General features: G+C 57.5%; 6 protein-coding genes across 6 annotated transcripts; 2 read left to right on the top strand and 4 right to left on the bottom strand.

Annotated features, from left to right (window-relative positions):
- Nucleotides 1–1,201: 1,201 nt before the first annotated feature.
- Nucleotides 1,202–1,709, bottom strand: K437DRAFT_100831 (uncharacterized protein). Its single transcript, XM_013388322.1, has one exon. The coding sequence runs from the start codon at nucleotides 1,613–1,615 to the stop codon at nucleotides 1,337–1,339; it is 279 nt and encodes a 92-aa protein (XP_013243776.1). The 5' UTR covers nucleotides 1,616–1,709; the 3' UTR covers nucleotides 1,202–1,336.
- Nucleotides 1,709–2,039, top strand: K437DRAFT_100834 (uncharacterized protein). The gene has a single exon (XM_013388323.1). The coding sequence runs from the start codon at nucleotides 1,803–1,805 to the stop codon at nucleotides 1,992–1,994; it is 192 nt and encodes a 63-aa protein (XP_013243777.1). The 5' UTR covers nucleotides 1,709–1,802; the 3' UTR covers nucleotides 1,995–2,039.
- A 1,774-nt stretch (nucleotides 2,040–3,813) lies between these two features.
- On the bottom strand, nucleotides 3,814–9,229 carry K437DRAFT_100845 (P-loop containing nucleoside triphosphate hydrolase protein). Its single transcript, XM_013388324.1, has 3 exons — nucleotides 8,679–9,229; nucleotides 7,718–8,613; nucleotides 3,814–7,643 (listed from the first exon to the last, which is right to left on the bottom strand). The coding sequence occupies exons 1-3, from the start codon at nucleotides 9,000–9,002 to the stop codon at nucleotides 3,878–3,880; spliced, it is 4,986 nt and encodes a 1,661-aa protein (XP_013243778.1). The 5' UTR covers nucleotides 9,003–9,229; the 3' UTR covers nucleotides 3,814–3,877.
- A 1,842-nt stretch (nucleotides 9,230–11,071) lies between these two features.
- K437DRAFT_255949 (uncharacterized protein) lies at nucleotides 11,072–14,443 on the bottom strand. The gene is made up of 4 exons (XM_013388325.1): nucleotides 14,188–14,443; nucleotides 13,284–14,025; nucleotides 12,639–13,180; nucleotides 11,072–12,537 (listed from the first exon to the last, which is right to left on the bottom strand). Exons 1-4 carry the CDS (start codon nucleotides 14,231–14,233, stop codon nucleotides 11,510–11,512), a joined length of 2,358 nt encoding a protein of 785 aa, XP_013243779.1. The 5' UTR covers nucleotides 14,234–14,443; the 3' UTR covers nucleotides 11,072–11,509.
- A 1,384-nt stretch (nucleotides 14,444–15,827) lies between these two features.
- On the top strand, nucleotides 15,828–16,592 carry K437DRAFT_101008 (uncharacterized protein). The gene has a single exon (XM_013388326.1). The coding sequence runs from the start codon at nucleotides 15,911–15,913 to the stop codon at nucleotides 16,337–16,339; it is 429 nt and encodes a 142-aa protein (XP_013243780.1). The 5' UTR covers nucleotides 15,828–15,910; the 3' UTR covers nucleotides 16,340–16,592.
- Nucleotides 16,593–16,655: 63 nt separating this feature from the next.
- K437DRAFT_223200 (Xanthine/uracil permease) lies at nucleotides 16,656–18,575 on the bottom strand (the record flags this gene model as incomplete). The annotated part of the gene is made up of 4 exons (XM_013388327.1): nucleotides 16,656–16,893; nucleotides 16,974–17,308; nucleotides 17,404–17,603; nucleotides 17,678–18,575. 4 exons carry the CDS (start codon nucleotides 18,573–18,575, stop codon nucleotides 16,656–16,658), a joined length of 1,671 nt encoding a protein of 556 aa, XP_013243781.1.
- Between the last annotated feature and the right edge of the window lie 964 nt (nucleotides 18,576–19,539).

Consider the following 19,539-nt stretch of genomic DNA (forward strand, 5'->3'; position numbering starts at 1 on the left):
ATGCCTTTGTGACATCCCTTCTGTCAAGCTTTACACAGACAATGTGAGTACATGCTTCGTATCCGCTAGAGAGCCATCGAAAGGAACAGCGAGGGGAATATGGAACGGCGAGAGTCTTTCATGGAAGGGACCTTGCTTCTGCGAGATGGAAGGATGATAACTTTCCCAATTTTCTCGAGCGGCCTTCCTTTGGGAGGAGTTGCGAAGACCCGGAGATACAAATGTCATAGTTACACTGACCTGTCTCACTCACCAAGACCTGGCTTGGATGGAGCTTAGAGGAAGCCTGGGTGGATGTTGGAAGCTTGCTCTTCAACTCAACGCCTTCGCAGTGTCACCGCATGTTTCGGCTTGTTCGGCCTTAAGCTGACTTCTTCTCTCCATCTTTGCTCTGAACGACATACAGTGCATTCATACCATCTGTAGTATTATTATTCCATCAACAAGATTGAGATTGCGTGTATCCTACACTATATTCTACAACCTTGTATACCTTTGCGTGCATTTAGCCTCCCTGTGTCCCACTGCCTCTGCGACTCTTTGCCCACAGCAATGGTTAACGCATCGCCAGCAATGAGCTTGCGAACGCCTTGCTTCCAGTTTCTGGCGACGCCGCGCGCGGAGGTAGGCGACCAGTGCGTGAAGGCTGAGGTAAAAGCGAACGGCTTTGCTCGCACGCACAACCCGCGCCGAGTCGCGATGAGTGCGAACGCTTACGGGGGAGCTCGCACCACCAAAAAAACGCAATTCGGCGAGTTTGCGCGGTCAGGCGATCTACCGGCTTTCAGACGATTTGCGGCGGCCGCTCTGGATGCATGAGGCTCTGCTTGTCCGCTTTAAAAGCTCCTGCATCATCGACGCTTCGCGAAGTGGAAAGCAGGCACTCCATGTCCTTGCGCTCCACTTCGCCGGTTTGTTGCGCCTTCACGTACCTCTCGACGAGAGAGTTCGCGGCGAGTCCACCGAGGAGTAGGAGTGTATCGCCCTCTCGCATTAGCCTCGCACTCGACTGGTTGACTTCAAAGGCCGAAAATCCGCTGGCCAAGCTGTAGCCATATACGCCCATGTTGTTCCTGCATCGCTAACTCCCCCCAAGCCTCTTGGTCGTCGAAACGGCTTTCAGCGTGGGTTAGAAGCCATGTACGACTCGGAGCAGCGGCGAATCCTCCTCAGGGGAAGTTAAGTGTGCAACCATTCGATTGTAGATTTTGCGCAGGCGGCGGCCGGTGAAGGAAAGAACGTAGGACGATGCAAGTGCATTGAAGAGACGCTGCTGGACATGTGGGTACTCGATGATCTGCAGCTTCAGTCCGTTGGAGGATGTACGCGCCGACCATTATCTCCTGACTACGGCATAGCGGATGGCGATCAGCACGCCGTGGGAGAGAAAATGCGCCGCGATTTCGATGGGTCCAACGCGTACGAGCATCGTGATTCCTCTCGTTAGGACCTTTGCTTCCGCATTTCGTAGCTTGTATCGTCCATCGTGGTCTATGTGCTGAAAACGGGCAAGATTGGCGCACGGTATGCCAACGCGATTGAAGACGATATAACCATTGTCCATCACAAGGGCTCTACCATCTACCAGTTTGAGGCCAATTTCGATTGTTTCCATTCCTGGAAGCGTCTCATGTGTTTCGGGCGACTGAAAGGGCACTAGGAACTGGTGCAAGCTGTAGGTTCCTCTTCCTGCAGCGGGCGACTCAGTCGGAATGATCAACTGTGCCACGACGACACCGTGAGTAACCGTGACACCTGAGACTCCGATTCACGCTTGTCCTGCGCTCGGCTCTGAGGGGTGGATGATCCACTCGTCTTTTGCGCGGTCGTGCAGAGCGCCAAGAGGTTCGAGCCGTGTTAAGGATCGGTTGGACGTAGCAAGCTGGTCCAGCGGCCGGAGGGGCCCAAAGGGGTCCACGCAGCCGACTGCTCTTCCGAAGATTGGTTTTAGAGCAGCGGAGCGAACATGGACTCCATCACATATGTACAAGTAGCAAATTCCTGATATGATATGGAGACAATGCAGAAACCACAACGCCAACACGGACCTGCACGGGCAGATATTCATGGACGTATGAATGCAGCCGATCTGTAAAAGACGGAATGGGTAGCAGACACTTGTCAATCTGACGCAGCTCTCCCAGAAAAACTGCGCCGGATATTACGTATATTCGGCTTCAGAAGTGTCTCTCTGCCCCGGCGGGCCGGCACGCGCAGTACCCGAATACGCCGAAAAGGGAGAGTAGAGAAGACCCCTGATTACGTAATTGGCATTAGCAGAATGGCAACCAACGGTGTTGCGGCATTTGTTTTCATATGAGGGAAGCATTCATCGGAGGACGCTCTCGGGCTGCTGAAGCATATAACCACTGCTGCATTGGCTGGCAGCCCAGACGTGCTACCCCAGCCTGCCGCATCGGTGTTCAATAGTGCTGCCGGCGCCCGGCACGCTCTGTTATGTGCCGACATGCGCTTGGCTGTGCTGCGATGAGCTTCGTCGCCCCTTCTGCAAGTGTGCCGCCGTCAGGTCGTTGTCAGATCTCAGAGCCCAGCGCCCACCCGCGGCATGACGTGCCTGTTCTATCTCATCCGGGTTTGGGGGGGGGGTGCTTTAGTGGCGGCATGCTCTGTCTCTGGGTCATTCGATGATCTACCGCATTGCTTTATTTGCTAGACTCTGAGGCCGCGAACTTCAATCCGTGCTGGAGCCTTGGAGAGTAGATATATATCTTTCCAATAGAGTCATTCACTACATTATTATGGGTTATCTTCCACCATCGTGCAATGTGATTGACATCTATACCCATTCAGTGAATATCTACAATGGCCCTGCAATTAACCATATACCCTTACACTGGCCCGGGGAAGTCTAGCTCCCTCCCCTGGGATTGCCCTTCAGATCACCTCTCTAACGCCCCGAACCCGACAGGTGCCAACCCGCTGAAGTGGCCATTCTCCTCGAATACCGCGACCTCTCATACGAAATCTGCCGCTCGACTTTGGCAATGACCATTTTCTCCAGCGATGCCCGGTTTGCACCGTGCACAGATTGGACTCAACCGTAGTCCTCAATGTTGCTCTTGAAGGCTCTGAGGATCAGAAGCGTGCCGTTTGCTTAGAATATTTGGAATACTCGTTCATATTTTCCATTTCTGTCAGAGTTCAAACTGAAGCACAATGCGAGCCACCGATTCCCACTGCATCGTGGTAGGCCCGATGTGCGCACATCCATGAAGCCGAATTGACAACATGAGACATGTGATCTTCTCAGCGACGCGCATGGAGGTAATGTGCAGCCACTTGGCGTTCGCCGCGAGGTAAGCGCCGACCACTGCCTTGCCGAGTGGCGCCTCGCTTCTAGGGGCGTCCTTGGGTTGCTTAGTCGTGTACTCACTGACGACATCGGCGCCGTCGAACGCCTTGCACAGCGTCTCCTTGTCGGGGAGGTTGGACGCGATCGCGATGGTCTCGGTACTCTTACCGCGCAGCGCAAGGGCTAGCGATTTCTCCGGGCCACGGAAGAGCGCTCGCACTGTGCATTGGTCAGCTTGGCTGAGGAAGTAGGAGGCGGCGCTTTTCGCCTTGGGGTCCGGTGGCAACCGCAGGCCGCGAGAGCAAGAGCTGGAGGTGCAAATGCATGCGCGGCTGTCATCGTGTGGTAAGAATTTGGGCTCTCAGGTTCCTGTACGGCGGTTCACGAGTTTAATGCCATCTCCGTCTCGAAAACAGCGGTGAGATAGAATTGCGTTTGGGCCTGTGGCCCGCGGCGAGCGAGCAGGGCATGGTCAGTAGCTGCAGAGTCACCAAGACAGGCGCGTGCGCATTATGGTCATTCAATCACGTGCAACAAGAGTATATTACAGCGGTCCCTCCCAAACTAGGCACCCGATTCTGCTGCACTGGCCAGCGTCGTGAACGCGCCACCTTTTTGCTGGATCAGCTGCTGGTACGAGCCCTGCTGCGCGACAACACCGTGCTGCAGCACGATGATCCGGTCGCACATTTGCATGATCTCCTTCTTGTGCGTGATGACGACGGTCGTCATCTCGCGGCGTCTGCAGGCCTCTGCCGCATCTCGCCCCTTCGCAAACAGAGTCTCCATCACTGCCACCTGGTTCTGCGCGTCGAGCGCAGATGTGCATTCATCCAGGATGAGCACGCGCGCGCGACTGCGCACCATCGCACGGGCAATAGCCAAGCGCTGCGCTTGCCCGCCCGAGACAAGCGAGGCGCTGTTGCCAAGATCCGTCGCGTAGCCTTGTGGCAGCGAGCGCACAAATTCGTCCACATTGGCAGCGCAAGCCGCTGCTTCGATGTTCGTACGTGATGCGAGGGACGATGCAAGCTTCTCGTTGTCACCCGCTGCCCATCCGCACGGGCGAACAACGCGATTGGCACCGTAGGCGATGTTCTCTGCTACCGTTGCGTCGAAAAGGTCTGGATTCTGGTTGACGACGGCGAGGTGTTCGCGCAGATAGCCACAGTCGTACGCATTTAGCGGGCGGCCGTCGAGAAGTACGCTGCCGCTGCTGGGCTCATAGAGGCGCTGTAGAAGAGCAGCCACGGTTGATTTACCGCAGCCCGATCCGCCGACAATTGCGATGCACTCTCCTGGCTGGATGGTAAAGGTGATGCCTTTGAGGACTTCCTCCGTCTTCCGCGAAGGGTAAGCGAAACGCACGCCTTGGAAGGTGAGGGCACCCGAGACGATGAATCTCCCCTCGCCCTGTCTTTCGGGACCGTAGACGTCGAGCTCGAGTAGCCGCCTGAGATCTGAAATCGCTTGCACGGCCTTGATGAGACCCGGTAAGAAGGCGACACCTTGGCTCGAAAAGGTACATGCGAAGATGACCAAATTCAGCGTGATAGTGACGCAGGACAGGTCGTACGTGCCGGACGCGAGGAGATACGCCCCGAGCGCATAGATCGCCGCTTCAGCCAGGTACGTCAGACCTTCGCCGAGTCCGGATCCTAGGGCTTGGAGAGGTGCCATGCGCAACGCCGACACGTATGCGCTCTCGACGGACTCTTCGAACTGCTCGCAAAAGATTGGCTCGATTGCCATGGCGCGAATACCGCGCATATTGGCAGCGAGCGAATAGAAGTGCTTCACGACGGCCTCGCGATGCGCTTTGTTGATCGACTCGAGCTTGTTGAGCGCTCCCGCTTGTGCGCACAACGCAGCAATCAGCACAATGGCAAAGCCGATGCCCAGCAAGGTCAGCTGCCAGCCAAAGCCCAAAGCGCAGACGAGCCCGGCGAACAGGAGCACAAAAGACGACCAAATGTTGCCGAGCACTTGGCCGATCAGTTTTCGCGCATCCTCTCCGTCTTTTGCGATCGACTGGCAGATCCTCTGCGCCGAATTGGAAGGCTGGTCAAACCAGCTCTTCTGCTGATGCAAGACATTGTTGTATGCCTCACAGCGCAGTTTGCGGATCCAGCCGTCAGCGGCTGCCTCGAGCACAAAGTAGCGCATGTAGAGGAGCAAACCTTCCACAAGAGCAAGGGCTAGCACGATGAGCGAGAGGAGCAGCACCTGCGACTGGTCCACAGTGCTGCCCATCGTGGCGATGAGCTTCCCGAGCGCGACGGAGAAGGCTGGATTGACGGCCCCACCAATTGTCGCGATGATGAAGCCTAACACAAGCAGCGCCTTGTTCGGCACACTGGCAAATGCGTAGCGCACAGTCGGCACCAGAGCGGCACCTCGAACCTGAATAGAGACAGGAAATTCGGGCGTTTTCGTTTCAGCTGCGAGTTGGATGCTTCGGTGGTGTAATTTGGTGACAGTGAGCGGTGCAGGTCGCCGTGTAACGTGCTTCGGGCGTCGCAAGTTCGCAACCGCACCCACACGATCGAGTACTCCTCTAGGTTCGACTGAGCGGCGCTTCAAGCTTCTGGGGTCGAGGGCATGGCTGCTTACGGGTGGCATTGGCGGTACGAGGCCTGGAGCCATCGTTCCGCCTCGCCTGAGGGACATTCGCTTCAAAGTCTTGACGAAATTCCCATCTTCTGACCCACGACGCTTGTACGCGCGCAATGACTTGCGCGCATCTTGGTCGAGGCCTGTGGGCGACGGTGGTTCGCTTACGTTGACCTTGTTTTCCATCGCCTGCGCCATTTGACAGAAAGGACCTTCACAATTTTCGATATCCCTTCGATACCCTTGCTGCGCGACGGTGCCGCCGGCCATGACATAGACAAAGTCATCTTTCCCTACTTGAGAAATGTCATGCGTGATGACAATGGTTGTGCGTCCCTTTCTCCATCTCTTGAGTGCTTCGTGCACGAGCAACCTGGCCGTCAAGTCCAGCGCCGAAACTGCCTCGTCTAGGATCAAGACTGTCGGATCGCGGAGCACGGCACGCGAGATCGCGAGGCGCTGCTTCTGTCCACCGCTCAGGTTGGCTCCGCCGCTTCCAAGCTTGGTGTCGAAGCCTTGCGGTAAGTCCCTCAGAAAGCGGTGAAGCAAAGAGATTCGGCACGCCGCCCAAATGTCGTCATCCGCTACTTTGGAGAGGTCCAGCTTGCCGCCCGGCGCTCCTTTCAACTTCCCTAGGGCACCCAGCGCGATATTGTCGCGGGCGCTCATGTCAAAGATGATCGGGCTTTGGGTGACCGCTGCTATGTTTTCGCGGCACCAGTCAGGGTCGAGATAGGCGAACTCGTTCGAGTCGAGCTCGATGGAGCCGCTGTCAGGACGGTAGAGTCGCAGCAAGAGTTGGACGATGGTACTCTTGCCGCTGCCGCTGCGACCAAGGAGGAACGTCGTCTCACCAGCGGGGAAGAACATGCTGACGCCATTGAGCACCGGAACATCCGGGCGCGAGGGATAGTTAAAGCGGACGTCTCGCAGAACCACTTCGCCTCTACATGGCTGCGTCGGCCGTACTTTGCGCATGGGAGTGACTTGCCGAGCATGCGTGGAGGGATTCTTCGCAACGGTGATAGAGGCTGAGCTGGCAGAGAAAGACCGGGAATGTGGGGGCGTGCTAGGGATCTCGTCGATCCTGATAACGAACGGCGCGGTGGGCGAGGAAGCAGAATGGCAGTTCGAGTCGTCCAACAGATTCTGAATGCTGGAGTATGCAATCATGCCCTTGTCCAACACCGTCCAGCTCTGCATGATGGTCTGCATGTTAGTGCTGGCGACAAGTGCAACCCAGAAGACAGTCATGACGCCCCCTGCGGTCATGGTTCCTTTTTGTACGAGGTAGGATCCGTACCAGAAGCCTTGAACGAACATCGAAAGCGAAACGGTGCTCGTCAAACCGAGGCGTGTAGCCCAGCAGGCACAGCTGCGCATGTAGACGTTGCCGCTGGTAGCCATCATCCTTCGGAAGCGGTCATGTTCTTCCTGCTGCGCGTTGAACGCTTTGACGGTCGCGATCGCTTTGACGGTGCGCTCCACCTGGTCAGATGCTCTTTCCACAGCGGCGTATTCGGCGAGGATGAGCGGGCGGCCAATGCGCATGGTGACAGCGGTAAGGATCAGTGTTAAGGGGATGGAGGCTAGGATGACGAGCGTGAGAGACCAGGATGAAGCGAATGCCACACCCAGGCATGCGCATGTCGTTGTTGTCGCCGTGACGATTTGCCCTACATGTTGCGACACCGCGTTCCGGACCTCGTCGCTATTTCTAGTGCATCCCCACAGCAGGAGCGTCAGTATGCACAGCACAAGACTTGTACACGACCAGGCTGTATGGCTCACCTCGCGAAGCGCGCCATCAACCCAGCCGCACCGGCGCTGCTAGCCCCGCCGTCGCTGCTCGCTCCGTCATTTCGCCCAATCTCCATCCCATTGTCAAACCAGTGCATCGGCTTGGCACTCACTGCATAGAACATGCTGCGCCTTAGCTGCCTTGCGATTTGTTCGCCGACGCAGATCCACAACGTGAACATTGAGGTGCCGACCAGAAGGACACACACGCCGAGCCCGACGAGCTCAAGGGCTGCAACTTTGACGTGGCCCATCAAAGCACTTTTCGCAGACAGTAGTGCCACACCTGTAAGCGGATGCTCTGGAGGCGATGCGCGCGAGAACGTGGAATATGCGTTGAATACGCCGCCGAGGATGCGCGCCATGAGCGGTGGCGCAGCGCCGCGGGCCGCCGAGAGGACAAGGGCGGGCAGGAGCTTCAGCAGCACATCACGTTGAGAAAGGGTTCGGAGTAGCGCGATGATATGTGGTTTCTTCGGCCTCTTTGGCGGTGCTGGAGGTGGCGGGGGCCGCCCTGTACTGCTACCACGCTTGTCCGAATGGCTCGGGCACTTCTTCGCTTGGAGTCCCGTAGTTGACGGTGCGCCCGAGGAAGGATACGCCGGGGGCGGCTGCACAACTGTCCGGTCAACTTCGCTGCCTCTCTGGCCGATCGCAACGTGCGGAAATTGCAGTGAGTTGATGGATGGCGATCGAGATGTGGGCCGGCAGGCACAGGGGTGTCGAAACGCGTGGACGGTTGCATGGGTGCTCTCTGCAGCGTTGAAGGAATCGCTGAGTGGCACACAAGGTATCGAAATAGGAAGTGCAGAGGGTGGATACTCGTGAGAGTGGAGCCCTCGCCTACTTTCCTGGCGATGGTGATGCCATGGCCGCGTCGGTGATGGCTGCAGTACATAACAGTGTTCAGAACGCCACTTGAGAACCATGAGACCTACCTTGCGGCACTCACTGTCTGCCTCCAATCCTCATTGAAGCTGCGCAAGGAGCTTGTCGAGCCTTGACGAGACATGGCGGACCGCCTGGTGCTCGGAGAAGGCAGCGGCGATAAGGAGACAATCGTCTCTTGCCTCATCTGCTCCTGCTGCTCGTCATACACGGCTTGCCAGTAGCTGTCGCGATACCTGGGTGGGATGCGCGTAGCTCGTGGATACCCGGACGTCGAACTGCTGGGGCTGCAGCTGCTGCTACCGCCGATGCTGTTGACGCGAGTAGACAGGTGATCTCGTTCTTGAGGCACGGCTGTCGGTGTAGGATGTTGTGCGTACGTTGCCATGATCAAGACCAGCGCAAGTTAGTCACACAAGGGGAAATTGGTAGTCAATAACAGACCGCACGATGGAGTCTTTAGAGTCAAGCGTTCAAACTGGGTATGATTGAAGAAAATGTGAGTCAGATATCTATCTTTAAAGGATGGAGTGACCGTACTAGCCACAGTCCCACGCCAAAAGTCAGAGGTTCTCATTGACACATAGGTAGCACAACGAGCAGTAGCCAAGTAGTCGAACCATTGTGCAGCTCATGCGGCGGGGCGTGATCATTCTGCCAGGGTGCCTCCTTTGCACGGCGTAGAATGTATGAAAGCGATAAGGCATTCGGTAGCGCTCAAATGGCATATCCAATCTTCATTGCGCCGAGAACCATTCGCATTCTGGGACTTGCTGTAGATGTTGTATTATTTGTTTTAACTTTGTTGGTGATCGAGAACGTAGTCACTGTGACAAGGTGCGATCAGTAATACGAGATGCGGTCACAATCGTAGCCGACCAAAAAGGGCGAAGTATGGTGTTCGTCATCTTCAGGCTGTCCTCTGTTGCAATTAGAATTTGGATGTGTGCCGAAGTGTCTTCCTTTGCATACTGAAAGGATAGCAGACTCCAGATTCAGAGAGACACGAAAGATAACGCCAAGGTGCTGAAGCACTGAGGTCATCGTGAGTGGCTGATTCGGGTTGCAAAGAGCCGGGCGGACGATTCGGGTCCACTCTTCGATCCTATTACTTTCTTGAATGGAGGACTGTGCCGGGTAACTTTTTTGTGCACTGCATTCCCAGCCTGGAATGCGACCCCACCGATGTAGGTTATGAGTAGCCGGAGCATCTATCCTTCAAAGGAGGAATGCTCAAAGTCGCCATCGAGGCGTCCTGCTACCCTGCCACCCAGCAAGCCGGCGTTCCTGTGCAGCACGATGCATCAAGCATTTAGTCAATACGATTGGCCTGTGCCAGGGTATGCACGTAGACACGTTGCTCAACGCAAGTAAGAACAAAGACACGATGGTTGCACAATGGGGGGGGGGAGGTTCATTTGAAAGGCTTTCATGTTGCAAATAAAGAAATAAATTAGTCCATTGTCATTTCTTTCTTTTTCTTTTCCCATATTCCCATGTGTTTGGGGACATTCTACGCCCCTGCTTGACTATGCAAGGGTTTGCTGTTCGCTTGTGGAAGGAACGCCCATGTGCTCTCACCGCTGACTCCATAAACAGAACGCTCCGTCCAACACAACTCACAACTCCTCCCTGTGCTCTACGATAAGCGTGAAAAGCACGCAGTGTATGCCATCTATGCGCCTGAGCTGGCGCGCTGGTGTGTAGGCTCATCCAGGATCCCCCGTGTCCATCAGGTGCTCGGCCGGCCGGCAGGGCCTAAAAGGCCCTGGGCAGAACAGACCTCGCCGAGGGGTGTGTGGGTGCATTACAAGGTGGCCGTGAATGCCGACCGGCACAAAGGACTTTTCTTTCTTCTTCGGATAAACCGAGAGCCGGTGCAGCTGTATCGCCCTTTAACCATTTCTGAGACCTCACTGCTTCGTCTACATGTTCGAGAGAAACGTCGAAATATAAAGGGGTATTATAGACCCTCCGATCCCTATATTACATCACATCTTCCCACATCCTCTGACCGCTGGCACAGTTCATTTTTGGAAAAAAAAACACTCTTGCGTGCTTACCAATAGCACGACCGCCAGCCATATCCCGGTGGCAACTAACCGCATTGAGAACCATCTTAACGCTCTCAAGTCCGCGATTGTCACCATGCACGGTAGCCACCGTCCACTCGTTCTCCACCGCACCGTACTCGCCGCATGGCTTCTTCGTTCCAGGTGACGAGGATACCAGCCGGGTATACCAGCTCAGGCATGTCGTCCGCTCCGCCACTCCCATAAACGCCGAGTCGCTAATGACCACCCCGCCGACTGTCTGCTATGTTGCACAGTGAGTCTGCACGGAGAACGATCTTCCGCATTTCAGATTGATGCTGCACGGTGCTAACACGATGGCGTCCAGATTCTCCTGAGCTTCAGCTAGGGGTGTAGCTTTTGTCCATTTCCATTGCATTAGTTCCTAGTTCAGAAGACCGTCTATCATCGCAGTCAAGCCTTCCAACCCACCTCCAACACCACGCTGGCCGCCAGTCCCTTTGGTCCAACTGCACCACCATCGCCCGCTCAGAACCCGCGCACGTCACCGAACCGTATTGTATTTAATACTTTATGCCTCGCACAATCCGTTTCTGCATCGCTCAATTCCGCCGAAAATTGCCAACAGCCACCCGGTCATGTTTTGGCATCCTCACAACACTACACTCCACCGCAGAACACAACGGAATGGATGAAATTGTACGGTGGGGATGGGAAAGCTCCGTCGCAAGTGATAAGTAGACGAAGAAATAGTGGTGTGCTAAAGCAGGCGGCGTAATTTGGCCGTGCTGGGATGCCGCCATGCCACGACATGACATTCCAGACTGACTGACCGAATGACTGGCTGGCTGGTCAGCCAGTCTCATACGACTTCCTCCTTCTCATTCTCTCCATGCTGCTGCTGTCCACTCTGGGCGCCGCTTGTATCGATGACGCTCCCGCGCCCATTCTTTAGGCTAGCCTCGTCTCGCACGATGCGCGACAGGGACCCAGACGTGGATACTGGCTGTTCCATTACCGCACCCGAGGCGTACGCGCCGTTGCTGAGGAACGGCCCAGGCGGGCTTTCTGTATCTTCGGGGACAGCCGTATCCATTGTCGCTGCCGTTTTGGGCCTCTCGGAGGCGCTAGTGCGCTGGCGCTCACGCTCCCACTCTCGGCGCCTAGCAGCACTGCTGCTGTTGCTGCCGCCACCGGCCGCAGCCTGGCGCTGCTGTTTGCGGGCTGCCTTCTCGCTCCTGGCATGCGCCTCGGCCTCCTGCGCGGCGCACTCAGCCTGCTCGATAAGCTCGAGGCCGGCTTTGAGCACGGGCAGACTCGCATTCTTGCCGAGGAGCTGCTCCTCGACGCTCCCGTCGAGCTTGCGGTACGCCCAGCGGATGGTCCCGTCGCGGCGCATGACCCCCCAGCGGTCGTACTTGCTCGTACCGACAAAGTAGGGCCATAGTTCGAGGAAGGCGACGCGTAGCTTGGTAGCGAGCACGTCGCGTCGCCCGCGCATCTCCTGCGCGCCCTCCGGCTCGACAAAGTCAGCGGCGTCGTGGTCGTGCGTGAAGCTCGCGCTGTCCGCGCCGTCGCAGCTGCCAGAGACGTAGCTGTAGGATCCATAGCCGTTGCTGCTAGTGAGCCCGGCTCCGCCTCCGCTGCTGCTGCTAGCGCCATGACCGTTGACGTGGCTGCTGAATGAGCGTAGACGCGGGGACGTAACCGAGGAGGAAGGAGTCATGCTGCCGAACGCTTGGCGCTGCCGTGGGGAGCAGGCCTGCACGAAGAGGCGGATGTACTCGCGCGTCGCCTTCTCAAAGCGTGCAGCAGCTTCGAAGAACGCGTCCATTTTCTCGCCGGCGGTCTTTGTGTCGGCTTGCACGTCGTTCTCGCCTTCTTGCGCGGCTGCGAGGCGAGGTGGGAGTAAAGGAGTAAGGTGCAGTACCGAGAAGCGTGTTAGTGAGTCAATGGGCAGTGCACGAAAGGTATTCACGGTTACCACTCACCAGGCCACGAATACTCCCAGTCGGCCCCGCCACCGAGGGTGTCCCTAGGGAGGTGGTCCCAGGGGATGAGGTCCTCGAGCTCCTCCGAGCTACTAGTGAGGCGCACCTTGTCCCGGACGACGGGGTCGAGCAGCGGTTTGAGGATGAACCAAATCGGGCGGAAGATCCACGGTGGGCAGTGCACAAAGACGCGCGACAGGCTCTCCGGGTAGAAGCGCTCGATGGTCTTGACCATGAAAAAAACGCACCACCAGTCCATATTGCGCAGGCCGAACTTACTCATGTTGAAGATAACCACTTTGCGCTCGACCGGCGGCGGCATAAGCAGCGAGAGCCACTCCTGCAGGTAGATTACGCCGCGCTGCAGCTCCAGCTGCGTCTGATTGGACGAGTAGTGCGAGCCGACCTCGATGACGTAGACCGGCTCGCCGGCGGCTGTCGCACCGTACACGTACGAGATCCCGTTGTAGAGGATATTGTAGCCCCCACGTGTCTTGATCATCCCCAATTCGCCGTGTTTGAGCAGGGTATCGACATCGTTTCTGCGGGTGGGCAAGGGGAGGGTGGGGCGCAAGCGCATCCAGTCATCAGCACGCAGCGGATACGCATGAGACTCGACGCGTTGTTTCCTGTGTTGAGACTCACTCGACTCGGAAGCGCGCTGTGCTACCAATGACGTTCAGCGCGCGCTCCACATCCCACTTTCTGCTGCGGAGGAAGCGGAGCATGACCGCGTCCGGGTGCTCGCCTTTAACCAAGCCGCGCCAGAAGACCTCGCGCAGCTTGGCGCCGCCGTAGCGGTCGAGGAAGATGCGCATCTCCTTGGCCTCCTCAATCATGCGCAGCGTATCCTTAGCCGCGTCGTCGCGTGGTATATGTGCGCCACTCGCCAAGTCTTCGACGCCGCCTGCTTGCTCGTTATTACCCGTGCTCGTGCTCAGAGAGGCTGCCCGTCTCGCTCCCGCTGCTGCGCCGCCAAGGGAGGATCCTGGGGGCGATATGGTTAGCGCCGCCGCGTTCGCCGGTGTGGCAGAGTCATAGGTGAGAAGCTCGGGTACGCTAGCGTTGCAGCTCGAGGTTGCCGGACTGGCGGACCCTGCAGACCCCGGAGCAGATGCATTTCGCTTCCCCGGTGCGCCACTTGAAGATGACTTGACAACGGACCCGCGGACCAGCCGCTCTCGCGTGCTCGCAAAGCTGCGGTGGGAGCGGCTCTTGGGTAGCGTCCCACCTGCGCTTGCGCTCGCACTCCCTTTCGCACTTGCGCTTACGCTCTCATCGCGATGGTCGTTGACGCGCACGACCGGCACGGGTGGGACGGTGCATGCGGCAAAGAAGCGAGACCAGAGTTGAAGCAAGGCGCGAGACTGTGAGGGTGTGAGGCAGCCTGCAGTATGCAAGTAAGCAGGTGAGGGCAAGGGTTAGCGCACGTCCTAATGGGCAAGGAGGGGCGAGACGGTGCCCTTGCGTTGACCTGAGCGCTGGTGTCGTTGTCGGACCTGGCCAGCGGCTGTGGGAAGGGTGGGCGAGCTGAGGTTCATAGGCTCACCTCGATAGCCGGTGCTCAAGTCTTCCAAAGTGGGCGTGGAAGACATTGTGTCCCACGTACTGTGAACTTGGCTGGAGTCTGCTACCAGGCCGACGCTCCAGCAAACGCGGCCGACGACAATGAGGAGCTCAGAGCAAGGGGCCCGGAGCCCGGGGGAAAGTGGTCACCTGTGAACAAAGATCGAAAGCACAACGCGTTCAGGCTGAGCCGTGTGGGCAGAGTGTGCAAGGGGCAATGCGATGATATGTACGGTTGCGACGACGAGGACGATGCACGGGTAAAGGAGCTTTGCCCAGGGTATTTAACCCCCATCCCCACTGTGCTTTGTGCTCATCATTGCCACGCTTGACTTGCCTCGCCTCACCCACTCACCCACTTTCGGCTAGCTGCTCTTTCCTCGGGGGGTCACGTGCTGGGGTGCGACAGGCGGGCGGAATACAGTGGAATGGGGAATGGAAGCAGGAGCGGAACGGAACGGCAGTCTTGCTTCGGGAAAGGTAGGGTTGTGCATTCCCCCTCCCCCCCACGGCAATGACGATTATCCGTCGCTGTTGTCAGCCTCGACGCAGTCCATACATACTGACATACACACATCATGGTTCGATGAAGGACAGTCAACCCTTTGCGTCCATTCGTAGCGCATTCTGCATACGAAACAGACCGACGGGGCGGGCCGGAGGAAGGGAGAGGAGCCTGTGTTCATGCCGTGCGCCGTCCCCTGCTCGCCTTTTTTTCCAAACGGCGTGCTGTGTATCCCTCGGGGGAATCGCATCGGACGGGTCCATCTTCATCCCCGGGGTCCTACAAATAGGGTGCATCAAGGCGCAGCGGTGTGCAATCGTGGGGCAACTCGATCGATCGCCCGGATAACTGCTCTCTTTCTTTTTATCCAACACGCAGAGCCGAGCTCAGAACAAGGTCAAACATGCCATCCCCCTCAGGGGCAAGTCGCGCGCGCCCCTGCTGCCGCCCATCGCGCGGGCAACCTCGGGCGCGCTCTGCTCAACCATGAACAACACGCTCGTTTAACCGCTTGAATTGCTCTCCATGTGCTTTCAGACGCAGCCGCAGTCCAGAAAGCACAAGCTCAAGCAGACGCAGCGCCAGCCTGTGCCCCCCACCCTCACTTGCCCGCTGCAGGAGATGTAACCGAGAGGTAGCGACAAGGGGTTCTACCAAGGCTGGCAGTGTGGTACACTCAGCAACACGCTTTCTAAATGTGTCTCCACCTCAGCCGCATATTGGCTTTTTTCTCAACTCTACCTGAGGCCGCAGTGCTGACCATTCCGACGGCCCTCCACTAGCTTCCACTTCTTCCGCTTTCGCTCCTTCAGCACGCTTATCCGGTGGTAAATGACCGCGTGAGGAGGCATGCCAGCCAGTAATAGCAGCGGAAATGCCAATCAGCAGTAGCGGGTCACACTCTCTGCCACCAAAGACGTCAGCGTCGGCATCCTTTCGCGCTTTTTCCCAACGCCGTTCAGCAGCGTCACCGTTCGCAAGCAGACAAGCGCGTCTGCACTGCCCGAAACCGAGGTGCAATGGGAGAACAGGGTGAGGGCGAAGGCGAATAAGGCTGCTGGCACGAATAAAGGAGGGGGGAGTTCGCTCGTCCTCGGACGAAAAGACCACTTACAGCAACGACATTGGAGCAGGCATCGTCGATTCCCTCAAGGCGATCACGACGAGAGGAGCGTAAAAGGTCAGCAGTGCAACCCTCATAATGCACCGTCGTCTCCTTTGCCGAATCGCTCAATCCCAGCGCTGCTCACTGCCTTACAAGGCCTCTGATACGGCTTCGATAAAACGATATGCTGTCGGTCGTGCCAACGCTGAAGTTCTACCTGACCAACTTCTTTATGTGGCTGCTGATGCTCGTGCGAGCGCCGCGCCGAGTGCGTCGCAGACCTTCCTGATGGCCGCCGCGAGCAACGCATCCACCACGCTGCTCGTTTTCTCGCTCATCATATCCTCTGCACGATGCGCCTGCAGTGGAAAAGCCTCCGCAGCCGGTGCATGTATCGCGATCCCGTCGACCTCTTCATCAAGTCCGGCCGCAAGGCCGGTGACGCAGGCCTATACCATGAGCTCAACAGCCAGCTGGCCAAAGGTCTCATCGGCCAAGGCGTCACCATCGCGAGCGGGTTCATGACGACTTGTTGCTGCAGAACAAGAGCGAAAGACATACTATAGCCCACCCACCCCCGCGCACCTCCGCCTCGAAGTTGGTCAAACAGCGGATCGAAAAGCTGTTTGTCATCATTTACCTCCTCGTTCAACCTTGGTAGGTGTTGTCCCTGCGGTCATCGAAAAACCTGGTTTCATGGTGCATGTCATATATTGCAGCTTCGAGCTTGCAAGCATATACCGCACTTTCGATCTTACCCTTGTCATGAGACAGTCCTGACACTACATATAAGGTAGCCCGTGAATGTCAACCCCCCCCCCCTTTGCTTGGCGCGTGACTATCAAGCACCTTTCTCCGCTGCCACTCCCTCCGCGCTCTTCTCGAGCGACTCAATGTCCCGTTCGACGTCTGCGACTTGCTCCTGCGCCTGCTCTTGGCCCAGGTGTCCGCGCTCGACGTCCGCCTTCTTGCGCCGCGCTACCTCGACCAGGTCCTCGACGTCGTACGGCAGGAGAAAGTTCAGCACCATGCTAACTACCGCCGAGATGAGAAAAGGTGTGCTGAGGACGATGGTGATGCTACACAACGCCATGCAAACATGTGTCAGGAAGAAACCATTAGGGAACAGGAGTGAGATGTCGCGAAAAGGCGCACATACCTCGTTAGGAACCCCTCCAGCGCTTTGTTCGGCCCCGAGTAGCTGAAGAGGTACTCAAAAAAGTCGCTGACGAGCAGCACGCCGAACCCAAATGAAAGCGACGCGGCGAGGATGAATCGATTGCGGCGGGTGAACTTGACCGTGCTGATGATCTTGAGCCCGCTAACGACTACCGACGCGAACAGAAATGTCGTCACGCCGCCAAGGACACTGTTGGGGATCGCGAGGATCGCACCACTGAACTTTCCAAGAATGCCAAGCAGGATCAACCAGAAACAGCACCAGTAGCCTGCGCGTCGGTTAGCAATGCGCGTGATGGAAATGACGCCGTTGTTCTGCACATGCACGGAAGGGGGGAGGGGGGTCGAAGCGAAATGACGATCAGATGCTGCGTTCTGCCGTCAGTTCGCCATATTCTCCTGCCACTCACCTGCGCAAAGACCGACTGGGGCGTTGTTGTGAAGAGCGCAGAGAGCAATCCTCCGAGTCCATCGGATAAAACGCCGCCTTGCAAGCGGCGATTGAAACTCTCCCCGTCGACTGGGAGGCGCGACACTTCGCTTGTAGCGGTGATGTCACCGATGGCCTCCATCATCAGGCAGATGTATACTGCCAGCATAGCTAAGACGCCTGCAAGATAGCAGCATCAAGGAGTCAGCCGCGAATAAAGCAAAGTGGCACTGTAGCAACAAGCTGGCACTGACCTGGGCCGTACACCTTGAGCTTGAACGTCGTGGTCCACAGGAAGGTGATGGCAGGCGCCGAGTCGATGGACGCTCTGGACATGTAGCCCGTCGGCCCTGCGACGGCGAGCGGGAGGAGGAGTCCGATGACGATGGAGGCGTTGCGCATGACGGGGCTTCCAAAGATCTCTACGAGGACGATGGTCATGAACGATAAAAAGCCGAGGCCAATGTACTGAGGGCTGCCCCACGGCAGCGCGTGCGGGCCGCCAACGGCGGGGCAGACTGTGTACATGCCCGACGTCGGGCGGCCGTGGCAGCTGCTTCCGCCGCCCCAGTTGACGACACCCGATTCGCCGATGAGGGATGCACCGATCAACATGACTGTCACACCCGTCACGGCGGGAGGAAAGAGGCGGCGCATGATGCGCACGGGCAGAAAGCTAAGGAAAATCTCCAGCAGTGAGCACACGGCCGCCGTGCCAAGGAGGTAGCCGTACGCCTCGGGGCAGGCGCCCCGCGTCACGGTCCCGTCGGCGCTGGTCATTGACGGACACGTGCCGTCGGTGTACAGACCCTTGAAGATGCTCATCGCCGTCGTGATCGTCGTGAAGCTCGTCCCGACGACCGAGAGAAGCCCGGTGCCGAGCTGCCTGCGGATGAATGGCAGCGGGATGCCCGAGATTTGGATGGCGGAGAGGAGGCCGGAAGAAATGAGCGAAGCCGAGATCAAGTAGGACTGTATTGCCGACGGGAGGCTCAGTGACGATGCGAGGATGATTGGCGGCGTGATGATACCTGCGAGCATGGCAAGGCAGTGCTGGAAGCCGCAGATGGCCGCGAGAACAATGGGCAGCTCGTCATCCAGGCCGTAGAACGGCAGCTCGCTCGCCTCGTCCGCCTTTCTGCGTGCTGCCATCTTGTCACAGTGGTGACGACCAGCAGCAGGAGCAGCATGAAGCTCAACCTGCTCGGCAACGATGCCGTCGGCGAGATCGCGCAATTTGCGCTTGCGAGTCCGGCTCCAAGGCAGGACGCGCGGCATGAAGAGCGCCCCATAGCCCGCGTCGGCGTCATCTCCGCCGAGCCAGGCCTGACGCGTGCCCAGATGGCGCAGGGTGCGGCGGAGATGCTCCTGCACGGACGGGGGGTGGGCGTCTGGCATGTTAGCAGCGTAAGGAACGTTGTTCATGGTCGCTGTGTTGCTTGGGGTTTGGTGTTCTCACTCATGTCTCATCGCTAGCGAGGCTACTGCAACAAGTGAGGCGAAGATGGGATGGTAAGCTAACGAGAAGGTTGAGCGCGCCGAGAGGACGGCGAGCTTTGGCGATGGGGCTTATGTACCAACCACGATCCGCGATACATGTCGTGGTGACACGACTCATTCGCATGTGACTGGTACTTATTTCGCGCGTCAGTAAGCCTTTAGTTTCTTCCCGAGCGAGCAAAGAAGGCTGAGCCAGCGGCAAAAGCACAGCTGCGGGTCTCGCCTCTGCCGCTCGCGGTGAGAAGACCAACTTATCTGCCGAGAACCACCACACCTTGCCTGGGTGAAATCCTCACACGAAAGCCAGCGCTGGCAAGTCTCCATCTCGGCTAGATAAGGCGCAGTCTGTTCGTCGGTCGGAAATCCATAAATGCATGCATGCCGCCAGCGGGCGTCCACGGAGGGAACGGAACACGGGCCGGATAAGATAAAAAAGAATCCGCTCTTGATGGGGAAGTTGGAGACATCCCACCGCCCGCCGCGGTCAAAGGAGAACACTATAAAGACTCATGCTGTAGAGAAATCAATGCGGGAAACTGGCCATCGAGGACACGGACTCATCATCATCGAAGGGTAGACATGCAGCAGCGTCGTGTCCCTGGGACTTGTGAATGAT

The sequence above is a fragment of the Tilletiaria anomala genome (genome assembly GCF_000711695.1).
Source record: "Tilletiaria anomala UBC 951 chromosome Unknown K437scaffold_31, whole genome shotgun sequence".
Classification (NCBI taxonomy): domain Eukaryota; kingdom Fungi; phylum Basidiomycota; class Exobasidiomycetes; order Georgefischeriales; family Tilletiariaceae; genus Tilletiaria; species Tilletiaria anomala.

Coding starts and splice junctions, on each gene's coding strand:
- K437DRAFT_100831 (XM_013388322.1), bottom strand. CDS start 1,615: ATGGAAACAATCGAAATTGGCCTCAAACTGGTAGATGGTAGAGCCCTT.
- K437DRAFT_100834 (XM_013388323.1), top strand. CDS start 1,803: ATGATCCACTCGTCTTTTGCGCGGTCGTGCAGAGCGCCAAGAGGTTCG.
- K437DRAFT_100845 (XM_013388324.1), bottom strand. CDS start 9,002: ATGGCAACGTACGCACAACATCCTACACCGACAGCCGTGCCTCAAGAA. Junction 8,614..8,678: donor ATGAGGATTGGAGGCAGACA/GTGAGTGCCGCA, acceptor TATGTACTGCAG/CCATCACCGACGCGGCCATG. Junction 7,644..7,717: donor TTGATGGCGCGCTTCGCGAG/GTGAGCCATACA, acceptor GGGATGCACTAG/AAATAGCGACGAGGTCCGGA.
- K437DRAFT_255949 (XM_013388325.1), bottom strand. CDS start 14,233: ATGTCTTCCACGCCCACTTTGGAAGACTTGAGCACCGGCTATCGAG. Junction 14,026..14,187: donor CTTGAGCACCGGCTATCGAG/GTGAGCCTATGA, acceptor TGCATACTGCAG/GCTGCCTCACACCCTCACAG. Junction 12,538..12,638: donor CTGGGAGTATTCGTGGCCTG/GTGAGTGGTAAC, acceptor CTCGCCTCGCAG/CCGCGCAAGAAGGCGAGAAC.
- K437DRAFT_101008 (XM_013388326.1), top strand. CDS start 15,911: ATGCACCGTCGTCTCCTTTGCCGAATCGCTCAATCCCAGCGCTGCTCA.